The 16,412-nt window shown below is 39.2% G+C and overlaps 1 protein-coding gene across 1 annotated transcript in view; it reads left to right on the top strand.

Annotated features, from left to right (window-relative positions):
• LOC121897579 (anoctamin-1-like) overlaps positions 1 to 16,412 on the top strand; it is a 165,777-nt gene that overhangs the window by 22,990 nt on the left and 126,375 nt on the right. The window contains exon 5 of the mRNA XM_042412150.1: positions 14,252 to 14,403. Within this exon, the coding sequence (XP_042268084.1) occupies positions 14,252 to 14,403 (152 nt within the window). The remainder of the gene's footprint in view (positions 1 to 14,251; positions 14,404 to 16,412) is intronic.

Genomic DNA, 16,412 nt, shown 5'->3' with positions numbered 1-16,412 from the left:
GTATTCTTTCATTTTGAAACAGTAACCTTATGTCGTTGTTATGCTTTTCTGAGGCTATTAAATCAATCAAATAATTGAATTTTATTTTATGAGAAAAAAATCCACCCTCACAATTTTTAACAGCCTCCTCAGTCACCTCATCCTAGTACTGGGCCTGCTTTTACTCAAAAAGTAGCAATACAAAAATATAAAATACTCCTTAACAAGTACAAGTCTTGCATTCAAAATAAAATTAATAAAAGTACTCACAATGTAAATTGGTCTCACTCATTGTTATATTTATTATTTATGCTTTATTGTTGCTTTATTGCTTTATTATTTATTATTTATTTATATCTATGTTATTATGCTTGCTTGCTTGCTTATTATATGTATAGAGAGAGAGATAATCTATAAAAGTCCTCTAAAAAGCATTCATCCCTCTTGGAATTTTTCATGTTTTATTGTTTTACAACATGGAGTCAAGGAGGATTTAATGTGACATCTAGGATAATCACAGCTTGAAAATTTACTCTCAGAAACTACTGACCTAGGACATTTAGGGGATGTATGGCTTACTGAGGTGCATTGACAATAAGTGGGATTTCCTGAGCTTTTTTTTAGAAAGGAGTGCTCACTATCCAGTCTCACACAGTCAGTATCCAGTGCTACACCAGAGCACAGTGGGCGTACACTGTGTTTACTTTCATCAAATCAGCTGAAAATGACATCAGGCGCGACACTAAGCGAGTTGTTGGTGTTTTTGTGGAAAATGGGTCTTAGACATCTCACAACCATGTCTGTTTCCGGAGCAAAGTCACTCCTCTGCCATTTAGTGATTTTATCAACAAGAGCGAACTAAATACTAAATACACTAATGTGCTGCAATAACTGATTAATATATGACATATACATAAGTTATTATAATTAAACACTCCCCAACCAAGTATCTGTATTGAACTGTAAGTGAATGTGGGTGATGTCGACAGCTGCTTTATACTGTATGAGAAGCTTCTTCTTCAGTTCATTAAATCCCTGCAGCATCTGAAGGCAGCAGGGGCTAGATGCATGTGTAGATTCATGACTTAAATTGTGTGCACGCACAAAGCAGAAATATGCATGCGCATGCTTTTCATCAGATTTATAAAGTTGTGTGTTTTATAAATCTCAGTCATTGTGGAACTGGGCACACGTACACAAGCCTCATTTCCACTCCCACAATTATCCATAAACGGATGAAGACACTGTTATTACACACGATCATTACGCACAGCTGCATGGCTCTTTATACTGTTCATGTCAGTAATTCATCACATGGACCTGTAATCAATCGTCAGCAGTGATATCTCAGAAATGTAATCAATGATCAGTTTGTAGTTCTCATATCTAAACCTACTTTACAAGGTGTGACACAACTAAGGATAAAAAAGAATGTTAACAGCAAAATAAAATTTTGACCCCTGTATAAATTAAAAGAACGATAAAATGAATCACAAAAACATGACCATCATCATAGCGCCACCTACTGGCAACAACAAGTCTTAAGTGCCACTCTTTTGCTAACTACTCCTAGCAGGTTAGCCAGAAACACATACAATTTGGTCAGCCAAGGTGTAAGGCCTTGATGATGATAACTTCTGAAACTTTTGAGTTTTCATCAAAAGCCGTTGCCCAGGCAACACATTGTTCACCACAAAGTATGAAGCTGTTTTTAAGGGGCTACACATGCTTGAAAACTCACAAAACTTTGCACACACATGACAGGTTTTAAAGTCTGTAATATTGTATAGGTGGCAGGCATGGGTGTAGCAGAATGGCTCCAGAGCACCCCCTACAATATATCAACGAAGCAGCCTCTGCACCACGTTAAACCTACATGTACAAAAATCGGTACACACATGTATCATGCCAGGGCGCACAAAAAAGTCTCTGGACCCATAGCTTAAACCCAACAGGAAGTCGGCCATTTTGAATGTAGTGGTCAATTTTAGCGATTTGGCATCCCTTGTATTTTAACAAACTCCTCCTACGGAATTCATCATAACGACTTCAAAATCAGTGTGTCATCTAGACTAGTTGTGCAAAAAGTTATTAAAAGATTTAGCTATTGTTTAAGCATGTGGCTGTGGCGTGGCGTTGAGTTTTGATGTTTCTCCATGACAGAGGAAATTGCTATAACTTTAGTGTACGTGCTCCAATCTGCACCAAACTTCACATGTTTGATAAGAGTCACGGACTGAACACATCTACATGACAATATTCCGTCAGTGATGCAAACTGGCTCAATAACAGTGCCTACAATATTTCAACGAGGCAGCCAACGCCACATGTTAAACCTACATGTATGAAAATCGGTACACACATGTATCATGCCAGGGCAGTCAGGCAGGTCAGTTTTTGTGATTTTCATGCCTTGTATTTTAACGAACTCTTCCTACAGAATTCATCATAACAACTTCAAAATCAGTGTGTGTCATCTAGACTAGTTTATGTTTTTTCGCTACATAGTGGACATAGGAAGTCATATTTAACTGCTTCGTGCAACGTCCGATATTCATGAAAAAGCATATGCCTTTCAGTTGACCTCTACTAAATATGTTGCTGCATTAATGACCCTCTTCTGTAGCACCACCTACTGACAACGGGAAATTTAGTCTTATGTGACAAAAATCATCCGATTCACATGAAATCTGCAAGGTGTGGTCTACACTTGAAATAAAGCAACAGGAAGTATAATTAGAGGCTTTTGTCTAGCACCACATAGTGCACACAGGAAGTGACATTTAACTCATTTGTGCAACGTCTGATAAGAGCCTGAACATGCCCACAATAAAAGCCCTTCGACTGCAGCACACCCTGACGTGCATAAAGGTGCGAGGGCCTGATCATCGCTGCTTGCAGCTTTAATTATCATTTTTCTTCCAAAAGAAACACATTTTGAGAGGCTAAACATGCTCAAAAACTAATGAAACTTTGCACATTCATCAGAAGTGGTGAAAAATTAAATATTTTATGGGTCTTTGGCATGGGCGTGGCAAAATGGCTCCATAGCGCCACTTACAAAATTTCAAATTTGAAGCCCCTCAATCAAAATCAACTTAGATGAATGAAATTTGGTAGACACATGTATCTTGTCCAGATGCACAAAAAGCCTCATCCAGCCATACCCTAAATTCAACAGAAAGTCTGCCATTTTGAATTTCATTTCAATTTTCGTGCAGATTTTGCCATTTCCAGGTGTTGTATTGTAACAAACTCCTAGAGATTTAAGCCCACCAGCTTCAGATTTGGTCATTGTCATCTAACGACCTTTGTGATGAAAAGTTATCAAATTCTTCTTATTCACTGAACACCATTGCCGGTGAAGCGGCAAATTTCAGTGTAACACCATGAAATAGGAAGTTGTAACCTTATGCTTCATAAGGGTTCTGACCTTAACACATCTGTGTGTCAATATTGAGTCATAGTCATAGCACCACCTACTGGCAACAGGAAGTTACATGTGCTGTACTTTTATGACCTGTGCCTAGCTGGATGAACAGATCCACCTCACATTTGGTCAAAAAAGCCTTAAGACCTTGGTGATGCTATATTGTGAAGATTGTGAGTTTTCACTGAACACCGTTGCTGTAGCAACACAGCGAATTCGATGTTTTGCCATTGCAAAACAAACTAACTCGACTCCACATGGTCAGATCTTTCCCAGATTTCACATGTTTGATAAGAGTCCCTGTCTGAAGACATATACAGGCCTGTATTGAACGATAGTAATAGTGCCACCTACTGGCAACAGGAAGTTATAGGCCCCATGGTTTTACTAACAACTCCTAGGAGGTTAAACAGATCCACCTCAAATTTGGTCAGCTAAGTCATAAGACATTGATGATGCTAAATAGTGAAGCTTTTGAGTTTTCATCAAAAGCTGTTGCCATGGCCACATATTCACCATGAAACAGGAAGCTGCTTTTGAGGGCCTAGGGATGCTTGAAAGCTCACAAAACTTTGCACACGCATCAGACAGGGTGTATTTAGTTGTCTGGGTTTTCGGTTTGGGTGTGGCACAATGACTCGAGGACGAACCCTAGAGAATTTCCAATTAAAATTAATTAAATTAATTTGACGTACATGAAAGAAATCTGGTAGGTACATGTATCATGTCCACACGCACAAAAAAGCCTCTTGGAGCCATACCCTAAGTCCAAAAGGAAGTCAGTCATTTTGAATTTACTTTGTGATTTTTGCGCACCTGTTGCCATTTCTAGGCGTTGTATTTGAACGAACTCCTGCTAGACATTTAATCCAACCAAGAAAGTAAGTAATGGTGTAGCATGATATCGCTACATTTTAATTTCTCTTGAAGGTTAGAAATTTACAAATTATTATGAGATAATGAGAATTGAGCAGTGACCTGGTTTGACAGTAGGAGCAGAGCGAGAGCATGATTGGCAGCTGAGCTGTCCTGAGGGACACAGCTGTCACTGGAGACAGCGGGATGGGTTGAAACTGGTCTGGTGCTGGTTCCCATCCCTCTCTGCTCCATTCTGTCAATCTCCTCCCGCAGGTGCAGCCAAAAAGTCAGAGACTTAAGAGCCACAAGATATCTATTTTGTACATCTGTATTGCTTTAAAGAGCCACGTCATACTATGTACACTCTTTGAACACATTGACAAGACTCCTGAGCCTTAAAATTATCAAGTTATCCCTCCTGAGCCCTGTGCTGCTACCCATTCCATTTCAGATCAAGATAATGTTTCAAATTACATGTGAAACAACAACTGAATCAACTGATTATGCTGACTGTACAGTACATTACAGTAAGGAATTGCATTCCCAGTCAAATTTCCAAACATTAAGGTTTAAACTAATACCCTAATTGCCCTACCCATTGGGTGAAGATCAAAATTAACCACCGCACACTCAAATGACTTTAGTGTGGCTTTATTATGAGCAAACAATACATTTCGCCTGTAGCTTCTTCTGGTTTGCTCAGCACAGTAATAAATAATAATAAAGTCACAGTAATGTAATTTCAGTGTTTAGTGGTTAATTTTGACCTTTTCCTAAGATGTTTCTGCGACTGACCAGCACCTGACTGCAAATACTGGCTGTGTATGGGGAGTTCTGTTCACTGCCCTACCCATTACTTGGGCCTATAACCCCTGTAAGACATGCACCCCTTTACATTAATCTGATCGCAATTTAACACGTCGGTCTCTGAATAATCACTTTTATGTAGAAATCACAATGGCAATCTTATTAGAAAGAAAACACAAACTTCAGGCACTCATACATGGAGCAGGAATGAAAAACTCTAGGATTAAGTTAAAAAGCCTTTATTCAACATGGATACTTGCAAAAAAAACAAAAAAAACAACCGGTTTCGACCATTTTTTATTGCAAGTAGCCATGTTGAATAAGGCTTTTTAACTTAATCCTAGAGTTTTTTATTCCTGCTCCAAGCATGAGTGCCTGAAGTTTGTTTTTTCTTTCTATGTGATGACCCTTATCTTCAAGAGCACCTGCGTTTTTATTGAGTTTTATATGATCAAGGCAGTCCTCAAGCACACCACTACCTCTTTTTCACAAGTTTTGGCAATCTTATTAGGTTGGACCTAGTAATATTTCATTATCACTTTCAAAGTGGTACAAGTCTGAACTGATTGCTGTTGGGCCTCATACACCATGTACATGAGACAAAGGCAGGCCTGCATGCAGTCATAAAGCCCGATAACAAAGAGAGGCACCAAGTCCAACAAAAGACATCCAAACAGACTTCATGCTCTGCTCAACTCACACCGAGGTGTGAAATCCAGGAGAGTAAAATTCTCAGCTCCAATTTGACAAGACCTGATGGAAATTCCCAGAGATTTCCTCATCTCGGCCGTGACATCACTGAGAGTATAAACATCGGACGCGCTCTCTGAACTGTGCTTCCAGCAGTGGTTGCTCCTTCCAGCTGTTTCCACGGCTATGAGGAAGTAACTCCTATATGCACGTTAAACTGTAACAAGGCTGCACCATCTCAACCTCACTGTACACGTAGAAATTTTCTTTGTGTTCAACCGAGCATGTTACTGGATCCAAAGAAAACTGCTGTGCAACCCAGTGCTCTTCCACCTTTCCTGCAGAAGAAAGACAAAGGATAACCATTGTGCCCCGCTTGTCTTTAACTGAGTCAACTGTGTCACCTGCAACGCCACTGCGGATCAGCTGCTGTGGACACGCCAACAGAGCGAGAGGACTGCCCCGTCAGCATCCAAGCTGAGGAACTAAGCTGGCCCAGAAAGATGGACTGAAATACGCCCTACGCTTCCTTAAGCGACACAAGTAAGAGGCTTAAGTTTGGGCAGAGATAGGCTATTAAAAAGCATGTTATTTTCAGCCTCAGTGCTGTTTGTTGTGAAGTTAACGGACCGTGAGTCTGGTTGTTGCTGTTGATGATACTGTGAAGTAGGGGTGCACAAAAAACCTGACATGAGTTAGCTCACTAAATCCCATAGATGGCGCAATGATGCTGCGCCAGTTTTCACCCAGACCCAACTCCAGTGTGTGTCATGGAGAGACCGCGAGCAATGGAGTACTTGTCAGAAAACCAAATACAACCTGCCCCATCGGCAATGAAGGCAATCATTTGGACATATTTTGGATTTTATTATCTTGAAGGGAAGAAGGAGCTTGACAAGGCTAAAGCCTTTATCAGGCATTGCAGTGCACCTCCGCAGGTTTGTGCAGTTTGTATACTGCAATGTATACTGAACAGACAAAGCTATTATTGCAGGTGACTTTAATCTGGTTCCTTCATGAATGGCAAGACAGAATTCCTACTCAGTTCAACACTCACTCATTTAACCCTTTGATTTCTGATTTTTCCAAATATCTTGACCTTGTTGATATATGGCATAAAATGAATCCAGGAAAAAAGCAACACACATGGAGGAACAACACAGGGCAGACTCAATGCTCTAGATTCAATTTGTCGTTAATAACAAGTAATTTTGTTGAAATGTCCTCTGACTGTGATATTTGCCCTTCTCCCCTTACTGATCATTGTGTTATTACTTTATCTATTTCGCCCAATGGACAGTTTAACACAACCAAGGATATTCCACTGGAAATTTAATTATAACTTACTGAAAAGCAGTTCATTTTGTAAAAAGATTTTATCCTTAATCAGTAAGGTCAAGCTACAAGGTGATTTATCCCCCCATGAATAAATGGGAATGGCTCAAATATAATGTTAGGAAAACTGGCATTCAGGAAGGAAAAAAACTGGCCAATTTAAGAAGAAAAAACAGGTGGATATTACATCCAAAATGAACTACCAAACTACTAACTAAACTCATCTGAATAGTGATGATAACCTCAAACTCCATCAGCTGTAGTCAAAATGAGATGACCTTTACACAGAAAAGCCAAAAGGTGCTTTTATTCGTTCAAGGGCAAGATGGATTGAGGACGGTGAATAGAATTGATCAGAAAGAATCTGAAAAAAATACACAGGCCAAAAAGGTAATAAGTAAATTAAAGCTGCAAGCAGTGATGATCAGGCCTTTGCACCCTTGCGCACGTCGGAGTGCAGTGCATTCAAAGGCTTTTATTGCAGACTTGCAGATGTGTTCAGGACGAGACTCTTATTGAACATTGCACGAAGGAGTTGTGCTATGTGGTGCAAGAGAACACCCATTAAGTATACATCATGTTGCTGTATATCAACTGTAGACCACACCTTGAAAATTTCATGTGAATCAGATGATGTTTGTCATATAAGGCTGACGTCCTGTTGTCAGTAGGTGGTGTTATGACTATGACTCAATACTGACATGTAGATGTGTTCAAGACAGGATTCTTATCAAGCATGAGAAATTTGGTGCAGGTTGGATGATGTACATTCAAGCTACAGCAAATTCCTGCTTCATGGCAAAACGTCAAAGTTTGCTGCGTCGCCACAGCAATGGCGTTCAGCGAAAACTCAAGATTTTGATAACTTTTGATCATAAACTAGTCTAGATGACACACACTGATTTTGAAGTTGTTATGATGAATTCTGTAGGAGTTCACTAAAATACCAGGCATGAAAATCACAAAAACTGAACAGTAAATTCAAAATGGTCGACTTCCTGTTGGGTTTAAGCTATGGGTCCAAGAGACTTTTTTGTGTGCCCTGGTATGATACATGTTGATACCAATTTTCATACATGTAGGTTTGACATGCAACAGGGGCTGCTTCGTTGAAATTTCGGAGGGGGTGTTATTGAGCCAGTTTGCAACACTGATGGAATATTGTCACGTAGATGTATTCAGGCTGGGACTCTTATCAAACATGTGAAGTTTGGTGCAGATTGGAGCATTTACACTTAAGTTATAGCAATTTCCTCTGTCATGGCAAAACATCAAGACTCAACACTACGCCACGGCCACGCACTTCAAAGATACCTAAATCTTTTAATAACTTTTGATCACAAGCTAGTCTAGATGACACACGCTGATTTTGAAGTTCTTATGATGAATTCTGCGGCAGAAGTTCATTAAAATATAAACATGCAAAAACGCCAAAATGTACTACTAAATTCAAAATGGCCGACTTCCTGTTGGGTTTAAGTTATGGGTCCAGGACACTTTTTTGTGCACCCTGGCATGATACATGTGTGTACCGACTTTTGTCCATGTAGGCTTGATGTGGCGCAGGGGCTGCTTCGTTGAAATATTGTAGAGGGCGCTGTCAAGCCATTCTGCCACACCCATGCCCATCACCTATACAGTGTGTCTTTTAACTGATGAGGTGCTTGTCTTGACTCAAATAGCAGCGGGTTGTATACATCATGGCTATGACTAATGGTCAAAGTCTAAGCTGTAAAATGATGGATAGACAAATTTCACTTTGTAAACGCAAATCAACATGGCATGGTTTGAGTCACTGTAGCCAAAAGTGGCAATGGAAAAAGCCTATATTTTGATGTATATCAAATGTACAGCACACACTTTAAATTTCATGTAAATCAAAGGAAATTTGTCACATAAGGCTTGCTTCCTGTTGCCAGCAGACAGTGCTACAAAAGTGCATCATTCATCCAGCAATAAATTTAGTGAAGGTTGCCTGACATGCATATGCAGTGTGATGAATATCTGATGTTGCACAATGGAGTTAAATACCACTTCCTGTGTCAACTATGTGGTGCTAGAGCGCACCCACTAATTATATGTCAATTTGCCATATATCTTGTGTAGACCACAACTTGTAAATTCCATGTGGATCAGATGTAGTTTGTCACATAGCGCTGACTTCCTGTTGCCAGTAGGTGACGCTATGAGTATGACTCAATATTGACATGCCGATGTGTTCAGCTCTGGACTCCAATCAAGCTTGTGAAATTTGGGGCAGAATGGACAAAGTCCAGTGGAGTTACAACAGTTTCCTGTTCCATGGCGAGACATGCAAATTGACTGGCACGCCAGGTCAGGGGCGTTCCATGAAAACTCATGATTTTGATAACTTTTGATCATAAAGGTCTTAAGATGAAGCCAACCAAGTTTGAAGAAGGTAGGTTCAAATCTCTAGGAGGAGTTTGTTAAATTACAACGCCTGCAAATGGCAAAAACAGAGCAAAAATTGCACAGTTAATTCAAAATGGCTGACTTCCTGTTGGATTTAGCATATGACTCCAGAGGCTTTTTTGTGCGTCTGGACATGATACATATGCCCTGTGAATTTCGTTTTTCTACGTTAATCTGGAAGGCAGGGCTTCACTTTTGAAATTTTCAAGGAGGCACTGTTGAGCCGTTTTGCCAGGGCCATGCCAATGATCTATACAAAATTTTAACTGGTGTCACTCCAGACGTGTGTCAAGTTTCGTGACTGTAGAACCATGCCTTGCCCCTCAAAAACAGCATCATATTTCATGGCAAAGAATGTGTCGCCATGGCATCGGCGTTTGATTGTGGGTCATGAGCTGCAGAATGTAGCATCACCATCTTACATCTTAGCTGAGTCAATTTCAGGTGCATCAGCCAAATTTACTAGGAGTAATTAGACAAAATATGTCGCATGTTACTTCATGTCAACAGTGGGTGGCACTAGGACTGTCACTAAATATGGGCCTGTACAAGTCTTCAGACCAGGACTCTTAACAAGCATATGAAATTTGGAAAAGATCAGACTATGTGGAGTCAAGTTATAAGGCTTTGAAATTTCATGGCGAAACATTGAAATTCGCTGCGTCGTCATGGCAACATCTTTCCACAGAGAGTCACAAATATCAAATTTTTCACCACTTCTGATGTATGTGCAAAGTTTAACAACTTTTTGTGCACATTTAGGCCCTCAAAAATGTGTTTTTTTTGGAATAATAATAATAACAATAATAATAATTCCTTCAGATCCAATAGGGCCTTCGCACTGCTTGGTGCTTGGGCCCTAATAATAGAGAATAATAATCGCTTCAGTTACAAGAGGGCCTCCACACCGTTTGGTGCCCGGGCCCTAATAATAATAATTCCTTTGAATACAAGAGGGCTTCGCGCTGGTCAGTGCTCGGGCCCTGATAATAATAATTCCTTTGGATACAAGAGGGATTCACGCCGGTCAACGCTCAGGCCCTAGTAATAATTCCTTGAATTACAATAGGGCCTTCGCACCACTAGGTGCTCGGGCCCTAATAATAGAGAAGAATTCCTTCAATTACAAGAGGGCCTTCGCACCGCTCAGTGCTCGGGCCCTAATAATAATAATTCCTTTGGATACAAGAGGGCTTCGTGCTGGTCAGTGCTCGGGCCCTAATAATAATTCCTTCAGATCCAATAGGGCCTTTGCACCGCTAGGTGAGACGAGAATTCTAACAGAAGCTGAAATTTCCATAGCTGAGCTGGGCACTACCATTTCACAGATGCCTAATGGAAAGTCACCGGGCCCAGATGGCCTCACAACAGAGTTCTTCAAACACTTCTGGACTGAAATTAGAGAACTGATCTATGATGCCTTTAAAGAGTGTATAAACAATTCTATTTTATCACCTACCATGAAACAAGGCATAATTACACTTATACCTAAACCGAACAAAGACAAATTATCCTTAGACAATTGGAGACCCATTATCCTACTATGTGTAGATTACAAGCTTAAAAAAGGGCTAAGTATGATAATTGATGAAACACAATCTGAATTTCTCAAAGGGAGACATATTCATAATCATACTCGATTAATCCTAGATCTTCTTGATTAAATATCACTGATTCCTCATGATAACTTTATTTTATTCTTAGATTTTTTTTTAAAGCCTTTGTTACCTTGGAACACCCCTTTTTATTTAAAACTTTGGAAATGTTTGGTTTTGGAACAAACTTTTGTAACATAATTCATATGTTTTACAATGATATTAACAGTAGTGTGTCTATTTGCCATGACTTTTCAAATAGACTCCTAATTAACCAGGGAATATGGCAAGCATGCCCGATTAGTCCTTTATTATTTATTCTAGCTGCAGAATTGATTGTGATATTCCTTAAAAACTCCCCAGATATTCATGGTATTGAAATACTGTGAAAAGAATTTATAATTAGTCAATTTTCTGATGATACACCACTGTTTAAAAAAAAAAAAAAGGTTACAAAAGCAATTGATAAGATCAGTCTTTTCTGCAAAGCATCAGGTCTGACTATGAACCTTAGAAAATGTGAACTTATGACTCTTCATAGCAGTGATCTGAGTAGCATAGCCAATATATCAGTTATAGAAGAGATAAAATACCTTGGTTTAGTAATAACAAAAAATCTGTAGAGAAGATTTAAATGTTATTCCCAGGTTGAAAGGTGATCAAAAGTCTTCAATTCATTGGTTCAAGTGAGACTTATCTATATTGGGTCAAATTCTTTTGTCTAAAGCTGAAGGTTTATCAAGGTTTATCTATTATTGTCACTCTTTGTACACTTCACCAAAAGTGATAAAGTCATCTAACTCCATATTTTTTAAGTTCATATGGAGAAACAAAAGTCATTATTTACACAAATCACATTTAGTCGGGGATTACATTAATGGGGGATTGAGAGCCATGGAATTCAAAGCTCTAATTGCGGCTTTCAGAGTCAAACGGTTAAATGAATGTATTTCTCAAACTCAATCTATATGGTACCATATCCCTAACAAAATATTTAATAATGTTGGCGGGATTGATTTCTTGCTTAAATGTGATTTTTAGGTGTCTTAAATTCCTGTAAAACTGTCTAACTTCCACAAACAAGCACTACTTTATGGAAAAATGATATTTACCCACAGCTTTTCACCACACAATTCCTTATTGTTATTACCATATATAGAAAATCAATTTATAAAGCTAAATTGTATGACAAAGGTTTAACATTTGTGTATGACTTACTAAATTCAGACAGACTCTTATTATCCTTTGATGAGTTTACCAGTAAGTACAAAATTACTATTTCAAGAAAAGGGTATGACAAAATCTGGAAAGCAATTCCTGTTCCTTTACAAAACCAAACAATAAAAGTAAAACCAATCCATAAATAGAAGAAACAAAACAGCTGTTGTAAAAATGTGGATATATAGAAACAAAAATGTAGAAACAGCTGATATAATGATGTAAAAATATAAAAGTAGAACAGCAGTTGCTCAGGGAGTGGAGGGCCGTGGATTTGTAAAGGACCACCAATTGTGATACTAGGGGTGTGCCCGAATACAAATATATTATTCGGCGAAGCACAAATAGTGGGTTTTTTTTTATGAATATTTGTTTCATACAAATATTTTAAAAATTATTTGTATTCGGGGGAAAAAAAAACATGTCAAATATCAGCGTGCAGGTCAGTTACATCGCTATCTCAGTCTCTCTCCTCTGCTCTGCTGTTACATCTGTAAGTAGGTTCCAACAAGGGGAGTCACATTCACCTGCTACATGATGCACATTTCCTTATTTGGACATCACTCCCGGAGGTGTTCCCCAGAGATAGAACTGAGCTACTGACAAGCGCAGAGTGCTCCCAAGGGACTCTCCATAACCTGTTGTTCCCCTTCTCCTTTCCACAAAGTTAGGTTGTGAAAAATAGTCAATAAATGAAAAGTGCAAAGCAATAATCGCTGTTGAAGTTCTTCTCCACACATTACACGCTGTGCTCTTGCTGTGTTATGGGCATATAAATAAGCAGAGGTTTGTCTGCATGATGGTGATGCACTTGGTTTAGCTCAGTAGTCAGCACAGTTGTCTATGATCCAGTGTAAGAAGCTCCTTCATAAGATAGTTTATTCATTAACACTTTAATATATAAAAAAAAAAAATTCAATTAAATGATCAGTTCATGCAGGAGTGGCAAAGTGATCTTTAAAGTGATCTTTATGTAGATTTAAACAAGAGCTTATATTGGAGAAGTATATTGTATGAAACCAAAAATACAACACCAGAATTCCAAAAGGTCATTGAAAGATATAATGAGCTGGATAGAAACCAAAGGATCTGCAACTTTTGTAATGACAACCGTCAGCTAGATAGATATATTTTGTTTGAATGTCAGAATGTAAGCATGATGTAATACAGAGAAAGGTACTTGCCAAAGTACTATTTAAACTGCCCATCTATGTTGAAATTAATTTCGTTATTACAATCAGACAAGCCAAAAGTTTGTAAATTAGGTGCCTTTTTGAAGAATGTCCTTCCTTTGTTTAAGTAACATTTGTTGTGCTTAAGCCATGCCATGTGCTATTGTTTTGTTATTATTGCATGTTCTGTTTGTTCTCCACACCATGTGATCATGGTTTTGAGTTAAAAATAAATTAAATATATAAAACTGAATTGCTGGGTACTCCGGGATATGCAAACTGAGGTCCGAGAGCCAGCTAATGTTCTTCATGCCGCACCACTTCATGTTCACCATAATACTGACCCCACTGCCCCTGTTTTTCCCTGAGCCCCCCGTCTTGTGTGATGTCATGAGAACCCAGGCAACTGTTTATCATGATCTGGTACTGTACTGGTATTACTGGTACTACTGCAGGTGTAAACCATGTTTCAGTGAGACAGAGACCATTGCAGTCCCTGAAGTCCTGCTAGAACTTTGGGGGGGGGGGGGGGGGGGGGGGGGGTGCTGTGTGTGCTGTCAGCCTGCCCTAATAACTGAATATTGCACAGCTCAGATCTTTTTATGTTGAGAAGTGATACGCAAAAGGGGTGTTTTAGAAATGCAATATATATATATAGTAACTTTGATTGTGTGTATGTGTGTGTGTGTGTGTGTGTGTGTGTGTGTGTGTGTGTGTATTTGGGGGATTTCTAGGTATATGAAGTCAAGCAGTCAAGCAGTGTTGTGGAGAAGATCTGCTCTCTAGTTAGTAAAGTTCTGGACCCTCTCCATCCCCATGTTGAGGAACACCAACCTGAGAACATCAAACACCTTTCACACACATTCTCCAGGGAAAAACAACACCTGTAAGTACACCAGTTAGATAATAACTTTTGTAGCCTAACATGATTTACAGGCCACACAACATTAAAGAAGAATTAAGCTAATGTGTCCATTGTCTAGCAAAAACAGTGTTTGAGTGTATCCTGAGTGAAGGAGAGGCACAATAGAGTGAGGAATGGCATACTCATTGGGGTACAAAAAAAACAGTAAACTGCACCCCTAAGTAAGATAACATAAGCGTGATGGCACCTTGAGTACAGTGACCTAATGGAGTCCAACAGGGCCAAGGGCAAAGAAAGCAAGCAAGTGTCCAAAACTGAAGGACACCTGTCTGATGCAGCCACCCACCCAAAGGACAACACCAGGAGCACAGGGCCGGGTTAAAAGACCTGGAGTGTTTCTCACCAATAGGTACAAGACAAGCAAGGAGGAGGAAGCCATGTTCAAGAGTATGTAAGGTGGACGCCAGAGGGACACTATGCACACAGATATATTGGCAGCAGTTTAAGCTGAAACTGTCTCAGCCCTGGCTAGGGCTGGGCAATATGGAACAAAATCTTATCAGGATAATTTTTGTCATATAAGTCGATATCAATATCACGATATAAATCAAATAACTATTTCTGTCAAGTTTAAAGGTTCCTTTTTACTCCTACATGAGATGTGAAGACATCACAAGGTTAATATTGGTTAAAATGTTATTTATTTTCTGTCAGAAGTTAAACATGACAAATGTATTGTAGAACATTGTAGAACTGTATTTCAAATAAATAAAATGATCATATAATAAACTAAAATCTTAATTCTGACCACTCAGAGGCCTCAAGTGTTAAAGGAGAACATAAACAAAATGTAAAAACTAAAGTCAATTACAAATAAATAAAATAGGTAATACAAAATAAAAAAGTCTAAATTCTGACCAGTCAAGAGCTTCGAGGTTTTACAGGAGAACACAAACTAAATTCTTTGGTCAGTTCCAAATAAATAAAGTAGGTATTAATACAAAATAAAATCTATAAAAAAACAACTACTTCATTGTATCCTTTGTATATATTCAAACTGTTTTAAATTGTTGGGAAAACCCCCCACAAATAAACAGACAAAAAACTAAAAAACATTCTGTATATATCCTCAGTACAAATTCAAGCAGCTTTCAAATATAAACAAAGGAGAACATAAACAAAAACATTCACTTAATTGTGGTCAGCTTATGCTCCAATGCAAAAGAAAAAGAAAGGCACAAGACATTCCCATTAGTGCAGTACTGTCTCTCATTGCTGTCAATGTTTTGGACCAGACATTACCCTACTACAGGTTGAAAGCAAGAAAGTCAGGTCTGTCTACTGCCTCAGATTTTAAAGTTGCCCTGTCGTAGGTCACAATATTACCCCTTGTGCTAAAAACTCTCTCAGAGGGGGTGCTGGTTGCAGGGATGCACAAATAATGCTTTGCCAGGCAGCTTACTCTTGAGAAATTTCTCCCGTGTATCTTCCACCACTGCAAGTGGTCGATTTCTGTCTGCATCTGGTGCCAGCAGGTAATTGTCAAGTTCCTTTTCCACTGTCTCTTTATTGCTGAGTCTTGTGCTGCTGGTGTGTGATTTCTTAAAGAAACTGCCCAATGACTTTCTCTGTTTCTTGAGAGGGCAGCATTGCAGCTGCTTCTCCCTCTTCTTCTCCTGCTTCCTCTGTTCTGACTGAAGTGGATGGGTCTTGGTGGATTTCCTCTAGCATCTCAGACACTGCTCTCATTTTGATGGCATTGATCTTTTCTGGCTTGATGTATTGTACTTTGAGGCGTGGATCCACCAAGTGGTATTCAGTGACTTCCAGTAGTGGATTTAAGGCCTCATGCATGGACTCCATCACATCCATGTCCTGCCAGGTGGGAACCAAGTGCCTGGTCTTCTTATCTGCACTGAGTACCTGAGAGATAGCCTTGTACTGCTCTAACACCCTTCCATTCATTCTCTCACGTAACCCCACCTGGTGGGCAACTCTGTCACCAGCTTGTGTTGGGGTAGGTGATGCTC

This window comes from Thunnus maccoyii, chromosome 5 (assembly GCF_910596095.1).
Source record: "Thunnus maccoyii chromosome 5, fThuMac1.1, whole genome shotgun sequence".
In the NCBI taxonomy this organism is placed as follows: Eukaryota; Metazoa; Chordata; class Actinopteri; order Scombriformes; family Scombridae; genus Thunnus; species Thunnus maccoyii.
Note: the sequence above shows the minus strand (reverse complement) of the source record. Positions and strands in the feature narration are given on the sequence as shown.